This window comes from Amblyraja radiata, chromosome 7, assembly GCF_010909765.2.
Source record: "Amblyraja radiata isolate CabotCenter1 chromosome 7, sAmbRad1.1.pri, whole genome shotgun sequence".
Taxonomy (NCBI): Eukaryota; Metazoa; Chordata; class Chondrichthyes; order Rajiformes; family Rajidae; genus Amblyraja; species Amblyraja radiata.
In genome coordinates this window covers 15,115,163-15,135,123 of record NC_045962.1, presented here as the reverse complement: position 1 = coordinate 15,135,123, position 19,961 = coordinate 15,115,163, and the positions used below count along the sequence as shown (strand labels likewise).

General features: G+C 45.8%; 1 protein-coding gene and 1 long non-coding RNA gene across 2 annotated transcripts in view; one reads left to right on the top strand and one right to left on the bottom strand.

Annotated features, from left to right (window-relative positions):
- Positions 1 to 19,408, bottom strand: part of tmeff2 (transmembrane protein with EGF like and two follistatin like domains 2) — an 86,236-nt gene extending 66,828 nt beyond the window's left edge. Inside the window, exons 1-4 of the mRNA XM_033023738.1 lie at positions 18,448 to 19,408; positions 17,044 to 17,153; positions 16,747 to 16,876; positions 16,211 to 16,237 (exon numbers count right to left, since the gene is read on the bottom strand). Coding sequence (XP_032879629.1) covers positions 16,211 to 16,237; positions 16,747 to 16,876; positions 17,044 to 17,153; positions 18,448 to 18,601 — 421 coding nt within the window. The 5' untranslated portion in view covers positions 18,602 to 19,408. The remainder of the gene's footprint in view (positions 1 to 16,210; positions 16,238 to 16,746; positions 16,877 to 17,043; positions 17,154 to 18,447) is intronic.
- Positions 2,876 to 16,050, top strand: LOC116975054. The gene is made up of 3 exons (XR_004412523.1): positions 2,876 to 3,039; positions 7,719 to 7,723; positions 16,038 to 16,050. It is a non-coding gene; the product is annotated as an uncharacterized LOC116975054 (long non-coding RNA).
- Positions 19,409 to 19,961: the final 553 nt, after the last annotated feature.

Here is a 19,961-nt window from a genome sequence, read left to right as displayed (position 1 = left end):
TCAAAGGAGCAAATAGGAAAATGTTCAGCTTTGACATTATGTTCAAATTGTGGAACTCTTCGTATTTCATGGATTTCTCACCGTGTGCCTTGCTTTTAAAATTGTCAATACGTGCCTACAAGCATTTTAAAAAAACATAAATTTTCTCATTGATTGGCCTAGAAATGAAACTGACATGTTTTACAAGCAGAATCATGAATGATACAATACTAGATTAACTTGTTTAGTAACTGAAAAATAATTATACAATCAAAGGAGAAATTAGTCATTATTATTTTCCCGAGCAGTAAGCCAGACTTTTTCTAAGTGGCCATAATGATGCAGATCATGCCTCTCACAGAACCCAAACTGATGAGCTTCCTGACTACTTACCATGTAATGAATACAATTATGGGAATAACTAATCAGGAGTGTAATCATTTGGCATCACGATACTGATTATGTGTTTCTTGTTTTACATCTTTGCTTTTCTTTGAGTGACCTGACAAACATTTACTTGCAGTATTTTTATTCATAATTCAAGATACGTTGACCTAAAAATTCTGTCACATAGAATGTTTCAATCAGAGCTACATGAAGGGAAATAATTTGCAGCTGTATCCAATTTCAGACTGAATTGCACTAGTCCATAAATTCAACCAGCCACAACTGGTCATGAATCACATTTATCAATGACATGAGCTACATATCAGCCATGTCTAGAATGATGTCATTTCCTGGGCAAATCTCCTCCAGAATGTTGTTGAAAAACTAGGTCACATCGTTCCTATTGCAGCTCAAACCCAACCTCATCCCCAAATGTCTACTAATGCAAAACTTTACCACCCCCCCACCCCCGAACGACAAACCTCCACATCTTGATCAGACTTCTCATCTTTCTCACATGGCCGCTTTCCCAATCCCTTACTTCATCTCTAAGGCTTACCAAATATTTCCCTTCATATCCCTGCAATGAAGGAGATATGCAAGAGTTTTTCAGCAATTCCAGAGTCCTTGGGCTCCATGCTCTACTGAACTTCACTGTAATGGGTGCATGCACGACTAAAACAATCATAGGTGAGTATGTAGCGATTCTATCAGAGTGCGTCAGAGCGAATTAATTACACCTGCATGGTTGATGTGGTCTATGTATCAGCCATGCATAGACTAGTGATATTGCCCTTTTGGGTTATATTTATGTCCATCCACTCATTTTTATACAAGATGTACACATTTAAACAGTGCCTCATACCAGTATGCATCATTCAGCTTTGTTTATGAATGGTCACAATATCATTAAGTGTGGAGCGCTTGCGGAAAGAGGCAAGAGTCAAAAGTGAAGGCACTCAAATGATATAGGCTTATCTTTGAATGAGTGACAAGTCAAACAGTAATGGGAGACGTTTAAGAAAGTTGATTAGGTACACACTGCAAACATTTCTTGAGGAAGAAATAAAAGCCATCCAAAGCAACAGGTCCTTGTATGAGGAAATAAATTGGTTCAAATTAAACATTAAAAAAGGCTCAGGATAAATGTGGGATTCACACCTAGTCGCGAATTGAGGGAGGCAGAGCTTTACTTAGTTTTTAGTTTTAGAGATACAGCGCGGAAACAGGCCCTTCGGCCCACCGGGTCCGCGCCGACCAGTGATCCCCGCAAATTAACACCATCCTACACCCACTAGGGACAATTTTTACATTTACCAAGCCAATTAACCTACAAACCGGTACGTCTTTGGAGTGTGGAAGGAAACCGAAGATCTCGGAGAAAACCCACGCAGGTCACGGGGAGAACATAAAAAGTCCAAACAGACAGCACCTGTAGTCGGGATCGAACCCGGGTCTCCGGCGCTGTATTCGCTGTAAGGCAGCAGCTCTACCGCTGCGCCACTGTACCACCTGAAGCAAACTGTAAAGAAAATTAGGAGCACGGGGAATGAATGAGGTTACATTAGCAGATCACAAAAGGGTGCACTGAAACGCGTTTAAAAACATACCAGCAGTAATTTTAATCAGCAAGTGGTGGCAGATCAAATACATCAAATGTGACAACAGATTGGAAAAGTGAAGTCTATCAGGCTATATTTAAGAAATCTGCATGGGAGAGGTGGGCAGGTACTTTCAAAACAGTCATCGCTCATTACAAGCATATTTATATGAGTCTGGGAAGTTAACCACGTGTACACGTTGCCAAAGCTCTCTGGAACTCGCTGGTACAATAAAGGTGAAAGTAGTCAGGTTGGGTTAGGGCTGGAAAGGATAGAAAAGCTGACATAAATACTCTGGCCTCATAGCTGCCACTTCGATGAATCTGTGAAATGCATTATTTACAGAATTTGTATCGGGAAATTGTGCAGTTAGCTTGAAAAATAGTCACTTCATTTGCAACCAAGTTTGTAAACTTTATTGACCTTGAAGGTGGGCTCATGTCCATTGGTTTTTGAGCTCTCAACCGCCACACCACCTCGGGTGCTCTGAGGTGCGTCCACAGGCCAACAATCTACAACACCAGGCGTCTCCAAAACAGCAACAAGCTGTTCCTCATATAAATCCATCTGCACAGGGGGAGAGGACATCAGTAGAGAGATGGAGCTCATCAGAAGCCATGTCAGCAGGTGATAACCACCTGGATAAGATTTATCTTCAAAGTATCCCCTCTCTCTCTGTCCCTCTCCCACCCCAGTCATTATATTAGTTTCATTGTTGTCCTGCTGAGTTCCACTGTTTGTATCACTCGTTATCTTGGAATCTTGGAAACTTCATTGTCATTCAGACCTTTGGGTCTGAACGAAATTTCGTTGCCTTGCAGTCATACATATAATAAAATAACAAAACACACAATAAACACAAATTTAACATCCACCACAGTGAGTTCACCAGGCACCTCCTCACTGTGATGGAGGCAAAAATCTTAAGTCTTTGTCTCTTCCCTCCTTGTTCTCCCTCTGCGTTGAGGCGATCCAGGCCTCCGATGTTGTGACCCCCACCAGGTGATGATAAATAAGTCCTGCGGCTTAACCGTGCTCCGCGAACGGGCCGGTTCAATCTCCGCGGCCCGGGGTGGTCGAAGCTGTCGCCCTCTAGTTCAGCGGATGAAGCTGTTGCCGCGGGAGCTCCGGAAAAACAGGTCACCAACCTGTGACCTGCGAGCTCCCGACGATGTCGTCTACTGGGCCCACGGCCGAGCCTCCGAAGTCGGGTCGCCGCCGCCGGAAGGCCAGAACCCGCCACAGCCCTGAAGTCGGCCAGCCTCACGCTGGTAAGTCCTGGCTGGCTTTGCCTCCGGAGCCTCGAGGTCGGTCGCAGTTGGAGGCCGCCAGCTCCGCCAGCTCCGCCATTAGGCCTCAGCGCAGACTGAGACGGAGATGGGGGATACGACAAGAAAAGTTGCATCTCCCCGAAGGAAGAGACTAAAACGCGTTTCTCCCCCCCTCCCCCCACACATACACAACCTAATAATTCAAATTAACAAGCTAAAACAGGACAAGAAAACAACAAAGGAAAGAAAGAACAGACGGACTGCAGGCGAGCCGCAGCTGCTAAGATTCCAAACTATCACTTTACTCACAACCAACAGTGTACCATTGTGGGCTCCGCCTTTTCTGGATCAGCATTACCTTTTGCATATCTTTCATTCAATTGTTCTATCTACCTTCCATATCTCTTGGTTCCCTTCCCCCTGACTCTCAGTCTGAAGATGGTTCTCGACCCGAAACGTTACCTATTCCTTTTCCACAGAGATGCTGCCTGACCCGTTGAGTTACTCCAGCTTTTTGTGTCTGACCGCTTTGATAAGTCTGATTGCCAGCCTCAGGATGTCATATCAAGTGATATTTGCAGAACATTAGAACATGACGTGCTGCCTGTTCGTCCTTTGTGGCCACACCTCACAGATTGCTGTCAAAATGCCCACCATCCATAACTGCTCTGCATCAGTATCCTTCCAGGGCTTAGCTAGGGACAGATGTAGAATATTGGTGTCAGACTTGCACCAATGCACATGGCAGGTAACAGATGGATCATCTGCAACTATTGATAGATCTACTGCCAGCTATTAAATCTCCCATGTTTCTATTGTGGACAAGCAAACAAAGTGGTGGAGGACGGCAAGGTGGCACAGCGGTAGAGTGCTGCTATACAGCGCTTACAGCACCAGATAACCGGGTTCGATCCTGCTCTTGTGTGAGCTTGCTATATGCACAGTAGCTCCCACATTTTCTGCACCTCAGTAATGACCTACTTCATAACTATTTTACTGACTGTAAAATATTTTAGAAAATAATGAAATGGAAGGTGCAAGGAGGTCCTACTGCAGTTGTACAGGGCCGTGGTGAGACCACACCTGCAGTATTGTGCGCAGTTTTGGTCTCCTAATTTGAGGAAGGACATTCTTCCTGTTGGGGGAGAGCAGCGTAGGTTCACCAGGTTAATTCCCAGGATGACCGGGATAAGGGGGAAATCCTTTAAAACCGAGATGAGAAAAACTTTTTTCACACAGAGAGTGGTGAATCTCTGGAACTCCCTGCCACAGAGGGTAGTTGAGGCCAGTTCATTGGCTATATTTAAGAGGGAGTTAGATGTGGCCCTTGTGGCTAAGGGGATCAGAGGGTATGGAGAGAAGGCAGGTACGGGATACTGAGTTGGATGATCAGCCATGATCATATTGAATGGCGGTGCAGGCTCGAAGGGCCGAATGGCCTACTCCTGCACCTAATTTCTATGTTTCTATGACGGGATTGACATATGATGAAAGAATGGATCGACTGTGCTTATATTCACTGGAATTTGGAAGGGGACCTTATAGAAACATATAAAATTCTTAAGGGTTTGGACAGGCTAGATGCAGGGAAAATGTTCCCGATGTTGGGGGAGTCCAGAACCAGGGGTCACAGTGTAAGAATAAGGGGTAGGCCATTTAGGACTGATGAGGAAAAACTTTTTTACCCAGAGAGTTGTGAATCTGTGGAAATCTCTGCCACAGAAGGCACTGGATGTTTTCAATAGAGAGTTAGATATAGCTCTTAGGGCTAATGGAATCATGGGATATGGGGAGAAAGCAGGAACGGGGTACTAATTTTGGATGATCAGCCATGATCATATTGAATGGCGGTGCTGGCTCGAAGGGCCAAATGGCCTACTACTGCACCTATTTTCTATGTTTATGGGTGCTGTCTGTACGGAGTTTTATTTTCTCCCTGTGACCGGGTGGATTTTCTCAGCGATCTTCGGTTTCCTCCCACACTCCAAAGACGTACAGGTTTGTAGGTTAATTGGCTTGGTATAAATGTAAAAAAATTGTCCCTAGTGTGCGGGGACCACTGGTCGGTGCGGACTCGGTGGGCTGAAGGGCCTGTTTCCATGCTGTATCTTTAAACTAAAAGGTTTAGTTTAGCGAGTCAGGTAGTATCTGTGGAGGAAAAGGATAGATAATGTTTCGGGCTGGGACCCTTACTCAGACTGGATGACTGAGTGAGACAGACAGGACATAACATGTGCAGCTCTGCTTTGTCACAGGGGTAGGGTGTCATCAATATGCAATTCAAGGCCCCCCACCCCACCCCACAATGACCCATGAGTGATCACCATTTGCAAGGGATCCCACCCGTACTTCCCAGCAGAAGTGCTGCTAGCTGATTGGCGACAAGTGATGCAGCCTACACTGCATAACCAAGGATAGCAGTGAGTAGTCCAACCAATAAACAGTACAACCAAACCTGCATGACAGATCTTATGTCTTGTTGTGTAATCCACTGACATGTCTGGGAGGTGGTACAGATTATTTTACAGATTTGCAGGTGACTTCATCTGCAACCGTCAGGGGCTCCAACACAACACCACTGTGCAGCATTCTGCGTAACAAAGGGCTACAGTGGGGGTTAGACACTGAGGAGACATATATTGGAGAGGACAGGCCATCATCGGATGCAAAGTGACGTATGCATTACAAGAGGAGCAGAGCACATCACAGACTGGGATGCCCATAATGTCCTTATTGATGCATGACTCACGAAAGCCTCCCACCACCTTCCACAACCCTATCCTGCAAATATCCTTGTTCCCCTTCCAATGTTCAGCATCATTCTATATCCTCCCCTCTCCCCTCCCTGATGGACATTTACACCTCCCGCTGCCTCAGCAGGGCGAAGAACATCATCAAGGACAGCTCCCATCCTGCATTTGGCCTGTTCGACCTGCTGCCCTCAGGGAGGCGCTATAGGTGCATCAGAACAAGGACAAATAGACTCAAGAACAGTTGCTTTCCAAAAGCCATTACCTCTCTGAACTCACACATGCACTGACTTCACAGCCTAACCCCCGGACTTCCATCTATCCACCTACTGTAATTTGTACTGTAACTGTAATTTTTAATATGTGCAATAACCCATACTGTATATAGGAATCCTATTTATTCACTCTATTCACCCATTGTCTTTTTATAGATATGTATATAGCGCCACAGAACTGTGCACCTTATCCCCCCCCCCCTTTTGTTTTTTGAACTAATTACATGTCTGCACTGAGTACGAGCTGCTTTTAATCTCATTGTACATGTGTATAGTGACAATAAAATGGCTTTCTATTCTATTCTATTCTATTATACACAAGTTAAAATTTATAAGACCTGAAAGTAAATATAGAAACATAGAAAAATAGGGTAGACACAAAATGGTGGAGTAACTCAGCGGGACAGGCAGCATCTCTGGAGAGAAGGAATGGGTGGAGTAGGCTTTTCGGCTCTTCGAAAAAAAGCATCACCATTCAATATGATCATGGCTGATCATCTAAAATCAATCCCTCGTTCCTGCTCTTTCCCCATATCACTTGATTCCTTTTGCCTGAAGAGCTAAATCTAACTCACTCTTGAGTTAGTAATATGCATACTTTTTCTCAGGTTTCTTGGATTAGTGCAGGTATCAGAGGTTATGGGGAGAAGGCAGGGGAATAGGGTTAGGAGGGAGAGATAGACCAGCGATGATTGAATGACAGAGTAGACTTGATGGGCCGAATGCCCTAATTCTGCTCCTACCACTTATGATCGTATGAGAATGTGGTGTCAAAAATATTTTTGCGAGGCTAAAGAATAAACGTAATCCTCTTGAAATTCCTAATATGAATTAAAACGCCCATTACACATAAAATACCCTGGAGACACAAGGAGCTGCGGTTGCTGGAATCTTGAGCAAAACATAAAGCGTTGCAACAACTCAGCGGGTCAGGCAACATCTGTGGAAGGGTCCTGACCCAAAACATCATCTGTTCATTTTCTCCACAGATGTTGCATTACCCACTGAGTACCTCAAGCACTTTGTGTTTTTCATAAAACATCCTTACACAAGAACAATTCTTTACTTTTCATCCTGCCTCTTCTGTGCAACGTCTGTTGAGGTAGAAGCTGGCTGCACAGGACCATTGTCCTGATGGAAGATAGGCAATTGAGTGCATTCCTCAGTTTTGATTCTATGGGCCTGACCTGGACTTTTCCTCTTGAGACAAGGCTCTCATATTTTCCTGCAAGAAATACGCTCTGAATATTATGCTGCAAATCAGTGGGACCTTTGAAGGGCCAAGGGAAGGACTGTATGTATTATATTCAAGATAGCATTCATAGGGTGTAAATCCTTTGAAGATCTGCATACATTTGCTGGCCTCATTAAGGTACTTCCCATTCTGGTGTCACTCTCTTAGCCGATGAAGAGACATTGCGAAAGCCAGTGACATGACGTGACCCACATTGGGAGAAATTGTATCGCTCGAAGCAGCCAGCATCATCATGGACCCACACCACCCTGAGCCACGCACACTTATCGTTACCCCTGCCATCGGGAAGAAGGTACAGGAACCTGAAAACTGTTGACTATTGATCCACAGTGCATCTGCAACACCTGCTGCCTCACACATTCTTTTCTGGTGGTCTCCTGTTTATCAATACTACCATCCACAACCCGGATAAGCATCAATACCTACTTAAGGAGAGTTTGCACTGTTACCCCCTCCGAAGCACACTACCTACAAACGCCAACTGCCGTTGCTCATTAGTACTATGCAAGGAACCAAATGTCCAGAAAGTGAAACCTCACTTGCCAAGTCCAAGTATGTGAGCGAGAACAAGGGAGACACAAGTTCACAAAGAACCTTCAAAATGAGTGAATTCCTCTCTGTAGAGGGGTCAAACTGTGCAGCCTCATACATTTTGTGAAGACCCTGTGTGATATTATAGACATGAACTAACACTGTCCAGGTGATAAAGTTTCAGCACCTTATTGTATTTAAGTGCATGTTCTGCCTTCTTAGCATTGTGCAGACACTTCCAAATTCTATTAAATGTTATGCTTCCACATGCCATTGAACAGTGAAGTCAAAATTGAAGGTACACAAAAATGCTGGAGAAACTCAGCGGGTGCAGCAGCATCTATGGAGCGAAGGAAACAGGCAACGTTTCGGGCCGAAACCCGTCAAAATTGAGATGTATGCACCGTTATTATACCTGATTTGGTTTTTGTTAGGAAATACAGAAATATGATACTGGTTTAATTGAAAGAGGAAAAGGACTAACAACTATAAAAAAAGCCTTTATAGTTATTTTTGGACTTTTGAAGAGGAATCACTTTAGTCATATACGAAAAGTAGCACTCAGTAAGCTCTGACAAATAGCAAAGTGATAATGACCAGAAGGTCTGTTTATGTGATATTGAGTGAGAGGTAAATATTGGCCAACAAAACTCCTCTGCTCTGCTTCGTATTTTAATCCCACATGCTGTCGGAGACATGGTCTTAGTTTGATGCAGCCCTCATTCGGTATTGGATTGGAGAGCTAACCTCAATGTTTGTGCTTAAGTGAGACTTGAACCCACAACCTTCTGATTCAGGGACACGAGTGCCAGGATATGTCACAATTGACTGGAATAAAGTGGTTTTGATAAACACATGGCTAAATGCTTCACCTAGTTTAGTTTAGTTTAGAGACACCCTTCGGCCCACTGAGTCTGGGCTAATGAGTGATCTCGGCACACTAAAGGGCCTGTCCCACGAGCATGTGACTCCATGCGGCAAGCGCCACCTAAAGGGCCGGTCCCACCAGCATGCGCCTGCATGCGGCAAGCGCGACTTAACGTGGTCGCTTGAGCCGTACGGCCTAGCAGGGCCGGTCCCACTTTGATCGCCTGAGCCATATGGAGTTGTGTGGAGCTGGTCCCGACATCGCGCGGGGCTCCGAAAAACTGACCGTGTTTAATAATTCCGCCGCACGCGGCAACGGCCTGCCGGCCCGCAGCCACCTCGACACCATACGTCACGCGCGAACTTCCCGCGGACTTCGCTCGAATTTCATTTCACTCACTCGACCTCCGTGCGGCCCCCGCTTCTGGTTTGGTCGCACTTGCTGCATGCAGGCGCATGCTGGTGGGACCGGCCCTTTAGGTCGCGCTTGCTGCATGCAGGTCGCATGCACGTGGGACAGGCCCTTAACACTATCCTACACACACTAGAGATTACAATTTTACCAAGCCAATTAACCTGAAAACGTGTACGAGGAACCCGGAGCACCCGGAGAAAATCCATGCAGGTCACGGGGAGAATGTACAAACTCCATACAGACAGCACCCATTGTCAGGATCGAACCTGGGTCTCTGGCGCTGTAAGGCAGCAACTCTACCGCTGCGCCACCGTATTGTTCACTGACTAATTCACACACACTTCACCGCACCTATCCTCTCTTCAACATAGTCTGTTGACCAGGAAGTTACAACACAACCCAAAAGGGTAAAAATGTTAGCCAAGGATGGAATGCAATATTTGTGGGGAAGGCATGGGTCTGGGAGTGAATTAATACTTGAGGATCTGATTTTGCAAACAATGTGAGCAAATCAAAATGAAGGAGGTTGAAAAAAAGTGGGATAGGGATAGAAATGAGTTTAAAAGTTGGCAGTGCTTAAAAGTTGAAAGGTCACCTGGTCCAGATGGTGAGCATCCTAGGATTTTGAGGTGAGCATGGGTGGATCTGGCCACAATCCTTCAATCCTACTTGGATGGACATGGGAGTGGTGTAAGATGGCTGGAGGGTTGCACATGTTACATTCCTGTTTGAGAAAGGGGAGAGGGATGAACTAGAGCTCAGTTTGCCTTACACTGGTGTAAGAAAAAAAACCAAATCAAAAATAAAAATCACTTGTGTTAATCAATAGCAGCCAGCATGGTTGCATTAAATAAAGCTTTGATAATAATAATAATACATTTATTTTTTTATTTTAATTTTAATTTTGATGTGCTAATGGAAAAGGTTGTTGGTGGTACTTGTGCATATATATGTTGAAAGGGTTCTGATATCAAAATTTAAATCTATGGGATTAAAGAGGCAAAGCAACGTGGATATTAAATTGGTCCAGAGAAAAAAAACAAGGTTGTGGTGAACCCTTTTGTTTCATCCGAGAGGGAAACAAAAAGATTCCATATAGTATTAGGCTTGTCACACTTTTTCATTTATATTTAAAATATTTTGGATTGTCGCAGTACCTAAGATAATGATAGTAATGATTTTAGGGATTGTGGCATCTTTGAAAGCTTAGAAACACTGAACAAACAAGTGACAGATCTCAGGAAGACACATTCAGCTGGTGAAGTGGGCAGACATATGTAGATGAAATTTAATGCAGAGATGTGTGAAGTGATGCACTTTTGGGAAGAAGAATGGATACATAACTACACAGATTAAATTAAAGGGCCAGGCACAAAGACCTAAGTAATCACATAGGCAAGTATCAATGTGTCAGGACCTTAATAATGCCATTATAATTTTCAGCACAAGGAAACATCGTTTTGCTTGTTAAGTATTTATAAAATGACTGGCAAGGCCTTGACTAGAGAATTGTGTTAAATGTTGGGCGACATACACTAATGCCCCTGTCCCACTTAAGAAACCTGAACGGAAACCTCTGGAGACTTTGCGCCCCACCCAAGGTTTCTGTGAGGTTCCCGGAGGTTTTTGTCAGTCTCCCTACCTGCTTCCACTACCTGCAACCTCCGGAAACCACCAGCAACCTCCGGGAACCGCACGGAAACCTTGGGTGGGGCGCAAAGTCTCCAGAGGTTTCCGTTCAGGTTTCCTAAGTGGGACAGGGGCATAAGAAGGGCAAGAATCCGGGAAGAGTTTAGAGGGGATTTCCCAGAATGAAACCAAGACTGAACGATTGCAGTCATACAAAAAAAAAAACTAAAGACAAACTAAAGCAGTCAAGAATAAGAGACAGTTTCAAGATTACGAAAACAGGAGAACTAGCTTGCATTGCCAGGAGGGAACCAAAGAACGCAAGGATCTAGGAAAATCCACAGAAGAAGCAGTGGTGTCAGGGAATATTCTCTCGGAGTAATAAATTACACCAGAAGGCAACAGATACAAAGGCAACTTTCAAACATGATATTGTCTGCATCTAATTTCAAAGGAAAATAATGCTGAATTATGGGAAAAATGCAACAGCTGGACAAATGCAACAGCTCTTTTAGAGCAGACATGATGGCCCAACCGACCTTTCTCTCCTTTGCAAGATTCCACGATCATCTTAAATGATCTCAAGAAAATCCCGGAAAAATAGGAAAATGTGGATAAAAACATAATATGGGTGTGGATAAAAACATAGTAGTGAAAATCAAGACTGATCTATGTGAATTTTCCCTGCTTTGGTATCAGTATTCTAATTTATTATAACTAAAGAAATGATACATTGCAAGACATTTAACTTGTTTTATTTGGTGTTACAATACAGCAAATTTATGTGGTCAATTTGCTCCTTTTCTGAGGGTATACATGGCAACTCAAATCTTTCAGCGAAATGTAATGCAGTATTTTCATATTAATCCTGATATCCCCATATTAGCATATTCCTAACACTGTTCCACTGCTTTCATTACAACAGTAACTTTGTATCGCAGAACCATTAAGGACTGAGGGAGAAGGTCAATTGGCCCTCCGTGCCCACATTAGTTCTCTGAAATGGCTGCCCACCCATCCACTCATTTGCTGCCTAACCTTTAGTCTTCTAGTTTTCACATTTCTATTTGTGCCCCCCCCCCCCCATCCCTTAAAGACAATAGACAATAGGTGCAGGAATAGGCCATTCGGCCATTCACTGTGATGATAGCTGATCATCCACAATCAGTATCCTGTTCCTGCCTTCTCCCAATATCCCTGACTCTGCTATATTTAAGCTTTATCTAACTCTCTCTTGAAAGCATCCAGAAAATTGGCCTCCACTGCCTTTTGAGGGAGAGAATTCCACAGATTCACAACTCTCTGGGTGAAAATGTTTTTCCTCATCTCTGTTCTAAATGGCCAACCCCTTATTCTTAAACGGTGGCCCCTGGTTCTGGACTTCCCCGAACATCGGGAACATGTTTCCTGCCTCTAGCGTGACCAGCTCCTTAATGATCTTATACGTTTCAATAAGATTCCCTCTCATCCTTCTAAATTCCAGAGTATACAAGCCCAGTCACTCCATTCTTTCAACATATGACAGTCCCGCCATCCCTGGAATTAACCTTTTGAACCCTCGCTGCACTCCCACAATAGCAAGAATGTCCTTCCTCAGATTTGGGGACTAAAACTGCACACAATACTCCAGGTGTGGTCTCACTAGGGCCCTGTACAACAGCAGAAGGACCTCTTTGCTCCTATACTCAACTCCTCTTGTTATGAAGGCCAATTAGCTTTCTTCACTGCCTGCTGTACCTGCATGCTTATTTTCAGTGACTGATGAACAAGGACACCCAGATCTTGTTGTACTTCCCCTTTTCCTAACGACACCATTCAGATAACAATCTGCCTTCCTGCTCTTGGTAATACTAAAGGTAATACAAAATTTACTTGCACCATTATTGCAGGAAAGCATAGACAATAACTTACTAAACAAAATACCCCCCCACCTCCTTGCCAGCTTTTTAATTTAACTTCCAAAAATGTTTATTTTGGTTTTAGTCTCAATAAAATTGAATACCACAGAACTAACACAAATATCGATGTTGCTGCCTCACCTCACACTGTGGATACTTGTCTGATTTCACAGAGTCAGAGACATAGAACATAGGAACAAGCTCTTAAGTCACCATATCTTTGCCGACCATCAAATACCTATCTATACTAATCACATTTACTAGCACTTGGTCTCTGGCCTTCAATCCTTCAGCGATTCATTTGTTCATCCAAATGCTTTTTAAATGTGTAAAGCTACCAAGTAAATGGAAGCAGGCCATGACCTCTATCTCTCATTTCCCTTTCAGTCTGAAGAAGGGTCTCGACCCGAAACGTCATCTATTCCTTTTCCCTAGAGATGCTGTTGGACCCACTGCATTACACCAGCTTTTTGCGTCTATCTTCACTTTAAACCAGCATCTGCAGTTCCTTCCTCCACACTACTTCTTGTAGCATGGATCACAAGGCATTTTAGCACCGTTCAAAACAGGATGGGTGAAGCAAGTGGCTGATCAGCATTATGGATGCTTTATAAACTCGGCACTGGCAGCAGAGTCACTAAACTCTGGGTACCAACACAGCTTGAAGGCCATATTTACAGATTTCTGCCTTTCTCACTACCCTTAAAGGCCTGTCCCACGAGCATGCGACTCCATGCGGCAAGCGCAACCTAACGTGGTCGCTTGAGCCGTACGGCCTCTCGGGGCCGGTCCCACTTCGATCGCTGGAGCCGTATCGACATCGCACGGGGCTCCGAAAAACTGACCGTACAAAAATTCCGCGCGCCAACGGCCTGCCAGCCCGCAGCCGCCTCGACGTCGTATGCACCGCCTTGACGCCATACATCATGCGCGAACTTCCCGCGGACTTCGCTCGAACTTCATGTCACTCACTCGACCGCCGCTTCTGGTTTGGTCGCGCGTGCCGCATGCAGTCGCATGCTCCTGGGACAGGCCCTTTAGGTCGCGCTTGCCGCATGGAGTCGCATGCTCGTGGGACAGGCCCTTTATACTCAATCAACATTTTGATGGGACAGGAAGGTGGAAATGTGCCTGTGTAGGTCGGGATAATAACAAGGCAATATAGACTAAAGCTGGTAAAAATGTAGAACTTTTACCAACAAAAAAATCTGATGTACAAAAATGGTGGATACTTGGCTGTTTTCTAGCCTGCACAAGACTGGAGGTAGATTTCAAAAGATGCAAGTGGAAATGCTGCAGAATAGAGCAGACCATCAGCTACAGAAGCTATGATATAAACTTGATCGTATGAATTAATTTAATGTAACTACATTTTTATATGTTTGAAGGGGTTATCTAGTCCCAACCAAACCCTTTCGTTTTTCTATTATGCAAAGCACGAGGCTTGCATCCAGAAAAAGACCTTATCACCTAATTTATGCAGCTATTTCACAACCGAGTTATTAACCTTTTTAAACACTTAATGACAACTGAGGTTCAACAGCTGCTTGAAGACTGTTAAAAGATTATCCCAATTGCTTCTGCAGTTTTTTTTGTAATTTTACTGTTCCACAAATGAAATAACGTTGTAGGAAACTTACTTAAAACGAAAACTAAATATTCATTTTTACATAGTATTTATCACACCGAAACAGACTACTTGACTGGTCTGTCACTGCCTATATTCTAGATAAACAAAACCAACTCACCATCTTTCATATAACCATTGAATCCTCTCTGTATTATATACTTTACTCATTAACTCCCCATACATGCAAAGTACCTAAAGGCTCTATACAACACCATGATCCACATTTTCCCTTCTATGTACAAAGATGTTTCTATTGAATCCATTATTGGCATTATTATTTTATATTTCTAACCATAGTTATGGTGTTACCTTCAAAGTAGAACAGTTTCAACATGTCTATTGCATCACATACAAACTTTTAGATTACCCTTCCCAAATATATCAGAGAAGAAATAACTAAAAATCACTTGAAAACTTTAACATTATTAGCTCTTTGTGCAAGAAAAAAACACAACCAATGTATGTCATTAGAAGGTAAATAATTAAGCTTGTGCTGTAACTGAAATGCTTGTACAAAGGCTAGTCAATCTACACTGACCTTTAATATGAAAGCGTTAAGCAGAATGTGTTTGTAGATGTTTTCTAGTCTGTATCTCTATAATTGAGCTTAGAAATTCATTTCTCATTTGTCCTATCAGCTTCAAATGCGTGTATATCTGCTCACAATCAGATGCTCAAAGTTCACATGCACGAAAAACAAAGAGACCCATCAATATTTAAGCCAGCAAAATGTCATATGATTTTAAATGTCTATTGGTGAGTGCAGCTCGGCATAGTTGTGTTATGGTGACGTTTCAGATCAAGACCCTTCTTCAGATGTCCGAAGAAGGGTCTCGGCCTGAAATGTCACTCATTCTTTCTCTCCAGAGATGCTGCCTGTCCCAGCATTTTGTCTATCTTCGGTGTATAACCAGCATCTGCAGTTCTTTCTTACAAATAGTTGTGTTATGCTCCATTTAAAAAAATGAAACATTATGTGTGTCCAATGCAAGTTAGTGCTCGAACTAAATATCCCCTGTTGTCAAAATATTGGGTACTATGATCATTCTAACGTGAAGGTAAAATTAACTGAATTACTAAAAAGCAGAGGAACAATAGATCAAACGGCTTGTTTCTTGCTGTCTAGCTTCATGACAGCACTCTCGTATCATCATGGTAATATAAGTGGAGCAAATATGTTCCAGTGACCAAACAACTCCAGTTCAATCTGAAATCCTACAATTCACCATGTTCAGCAAGAGCAGTTTTACATGCATTTTTTTCCCGCTTGCTTAATGAAATACGTTTACTGGACTGCAACTGACTGGTAGAATGGCTTCCTCTCAACTAGAAAGCCAAGGGTTAACTTCCAAGTGTTGTGCACGCCATTAGGAATTATCCTAATTGTGCACGCATCCTTCCTCCACTTTAATTTTGGGTGCTCGACACCCGAGCATTAAGGAAAGCAGAACTCTGCCATTCGAGTTCATTCCTCTCCACACATTTACACAGCACCACTGTTGCAGAGTACAAACATGCAGTACAAAATGTTTATGCCCAATAGCAAAAGGAAGCTGCCAAAGAACAAATAGAATCTGCAGGAAAATAAAGAGAAGATTGTGTAGGAGGAAAAACAACTTAAGATGCCTATATCGTAGAATGCATCATTTGCAGATGTCATGGCAGCTTCCATAACCACAGTACTATGATTAGATTAAAACTACATTTGCAAAAAGCACTTACCTCCACCCCCAGAACCTGATCCCATATCTGTAGAGAGACAAGATCTCATTAGAAGGCACAATAGCATAAAGAATGATTTATATATATTTTTAACTTGTCAACTTCGCAACACAGGTTGTGGTCTATAGCTAAAATCTATTGATGCCGTCTGTATTAAGTCCTGAGGGAGACCCAAGCTGATAGACAAATGTGCAAGTCGGCCCATGACACCTTAAGTAACACGAACATATTTTCATTGTGGCTGGGATGGCGATTAAGTGTCCAGTCCCGGGCGCTCCTAGTTCCCATTTCCGTTCAATGTGCTTCAATAAAAGCTTTGATACGCGATAACGAGCAGTCCCCGTTGTCTACGGCTGATTAGGTTATAAACCCTTGCACACAGACTCCCAATTGGTAATTCTCAGCTTTATTTTAATGATGTGACAGACAAGAGGTTGAAGGCGCTTTCTCTCTCGCTCGCTGTGTGTGTGTGTCTGTCTCTCATTCATTCACTCACACGCAGCACTCAGTTGCAGAACATATCGCGGCGTTCATACCGTTGGAACAAGATCCTTCTCCCATCGCCTTGATTTCGCTCTGCTGCTTACAGGCAGCCTGTCGCAGGTAACACTCGTTCTGGTAGGTGTTGCCATTGGATCCGCACATTGGCATATAGTCGGTGCTGCACTAAAAAGAAACGGAATCGCCGTTAAGATCCGAGGCGGACACGCCGGGACTTTTCTGCAAGATCCACCCCACAGGCTACGTGTATCCCGACCACCGGCAGCCAGCAGCCAGCAGCCTGGCCCGGATCGGGATGCACCCGGACCAAAGGAAGAGCAGCCCCTTCTTACCTTCAGCTGGCAGTCACAGGTGATGGTCTCCCCGATCCGCAAGCACTCCCCGCCGAACTGACAGGTATTCACGTCGCAGAGGAACAGGTCGTGCTCCCTGTCGTCGAAACCTTGACAAAGGAGAAGAGAGGGGATGGCAAGTGAGAGAGGAGGACTGGAGGGAGGGAAACCTCAGACGAGGCAAAAGGCCGGGGACGAGTGGCGTCCGGGAACCCCGCTCGATCGCAGCCACCTAGTGCAGCTAGCTCCCTGCCCCTGAGGACAAGTGTCGCAAGAAGAAATCGGCCTTTTGCAAAATAAAGCACACACCCGTTTCAGTGGGAAGCCCAATCTCTCCTTTTGCATTGCATCTCCCTCCTGCTGCACATCTGCTCTGCACCACCCTCTAGTCCGGCTAACAATTTAAAATGTACAGGGATGTATGTGTAGAGTACACGTCCTCTGCATGCGCGGAGATGCACACGCGCTTATGCATATTTATAGGTAAATAAAATATAGAAAACAGATTCACAGGTCGGGAACTTGAGCAATGACATGAAGTTGCAAACAAATATAAAAGGAGCTGCATTTTAGGTGCCAGATTGTCTTCTTTTTGCAAAGATTGATGTCCTGGATCTTTCGTAAATCGCAAGTCTAAACCCGCAGACTGAAATTACAGGCAGCCCCGGGCTTTGTTTTGCCTTTTTCTTTCTGGCTGCAGTTTTCCCTGGGATTGCACCATGGAAAAGCAAATGATGGGAAAGGGAAGAGGGATGGGGTGCTGGGCAAAGGGGTGCATTAGTCTTGGTGTTGCAACTACGCTACCCCGCCCTCTGCCCAAGTCTCCGTCTCTTCCAGTACACGCTCGCTGAAGATATTGCAACAAGAACACCAGCCCGCGGAAGATCGGATACTTTCGATGGCAATGCCGAGGCGTGCTTTAAAAAAATATATTTGCACCCTCTCCAACTCCGGGATCTCGGTCAGCAAAGGGGAGAAGAGCATGCACGGGGCTGCGGCAGACGTTTCCTACCGCCGCCCCATCTCATGCCCAGAATAAATCAAATTGAGTCTGAGCGTAAATGCAAACTCAAAAAAAAATGTTGAATGCAAACACACACAAAAATGTTGTAAACAGCTCAAGCAGCCTAGATGGTGGAATACGATGTACTTTTCTGAATTCGGGCAGAATCCCGTCCTCTGATTTTTTTTTAAAGTGCCATCTGTAACATCTTTGCAACGCTACACCTGGACCCATCACCGCCAACTTTTAGCACGAGTGTCAATATTCAATTACAACTGCGAGTTAAATAGAAGACCCTGTCCGTATGAGTTAAACAGTAGACCCTGTCCGTATGCAATGCAAGCGCTCCCAGTCCTCATCACACACCCCTCTCTCTCGCGCAGTTGGGACTCTTGCCTTACCCGAACAGTTCCAGCCGGTGGGAGTCTGGCAGTCACTCAGGGAGGTAGGGTAGGCTGATGAATTAACAGGTAGTGTTGTGCATAGAGTCAGCATCGCCAGCAGAAAGTGCGGAGGAATAGCAAGTGTCCAGCCTGGCGGGTGGGACTCCACCATGACGATAGGCGGCGGATCGCGGACCTCGGCTCAATCGCAGGTTCTCCGACCCCACCATCTTACACAGGGCACATCACGCATCCTGCGCGCAGCAACGCCACCACATGTGTCCACCGTGAGCTCCCGAGCCCAGCAGCAGCAGCAGCAGCAGCAGAAGTACCAGCTCTCTCTATCTCTCCCGGGCTGGCTGGATCATACGCTCCTGCAGCTCCGTCTCTATCTCTCTCACACACACACACACACTGACAGTGGGGCTGGGCAAGACAGCTCTCGCTGACCGAGGCTGGGCAGCTCGTTGCCTGCAGCTCTCTCCTGCGCCGCACTGCCAGTGGGGCTGCCTCGCTCGCTCGCTTGTGTGCCTTCCTTCTCTCTCCCCCGCTCCTCTACAAGCTTGGGATCGCGCAGACAGACAGCTTCGCTCTGCTCTGGGCACCGGCTGTACTGGGGCAGGCTGGCGCTGTCCGGGCTCCGGCTGCACTGGGCAGGTCTGCTCCGGGTTCCGTGCACCGGGCTGCACTGGGCCACTGGTCCGTGCTCCGTGCACCGGGCTGCAGCAGGATGAGTCGCGCTGGTCCGGGCTGAGCGAGCTCCGTGCTCCGTGCACCGGGCTGGATCGCTGCTCTCCGGGCTGCAGGCGCTGGGCTGCAGGGTGAGTATGCGCTGGTCCGGACTGAGCGGGCTCCGGGCTCCGTGCACCGACTGCAATGTGGGTCTGCAGGACCGACCGACCGCCCGTTCGTCCGCTCCCGGGGAAACTTGTTATTGATGGGGCGCCCGGCGCGCCCCGGCTTTTTCTGACACATCCCTCGGCTGCGATTGGAGCGGCGGGAGGGGTCGTGTAGCATCACATGGGGGAGGGGAGGGGGTGGGGGTGCGAAGCGACCCGCCTCCGACTCCCCCCCCCCCTCCTCCATGGCACCAGTACCGGCGACTGGCAGCGCACAGCCAGCCACCAAGAGCAGCACAGGCTCCAGCTTCAGCACCGAGCCGGGGTGAGCTCGGCTCTGCTTAGCTCGGGCCCCGGGAGTGGACCAGCACAGGGACAGCGTGTCCCAGCAGCAGCATCCATCATTTTGCTGTCTCGGGGTCGGCGGGGTGCATGGACACTGGTGTTCAAGTGGGTTTAGGCGTCGGGAACGGGACATGAAGACCCCCCCCCCCCCCCTAACCCCGGGCTCGGCTCGGGGTTATGCAGCCCGGACAGGGCACAAGGTTTCAGCATCAGTTTGCATCCCTGGGTCTGCGTGGGGCTGGGGGGGGGGGGAATCCAGCTTCGGCATCGCACCAGGCGCTGAGAGGGGAGAGAGGGAGGGGGGCGTCCAACATCAAGCGCCGATCCCAGGATTTTCAGGATGCGGGA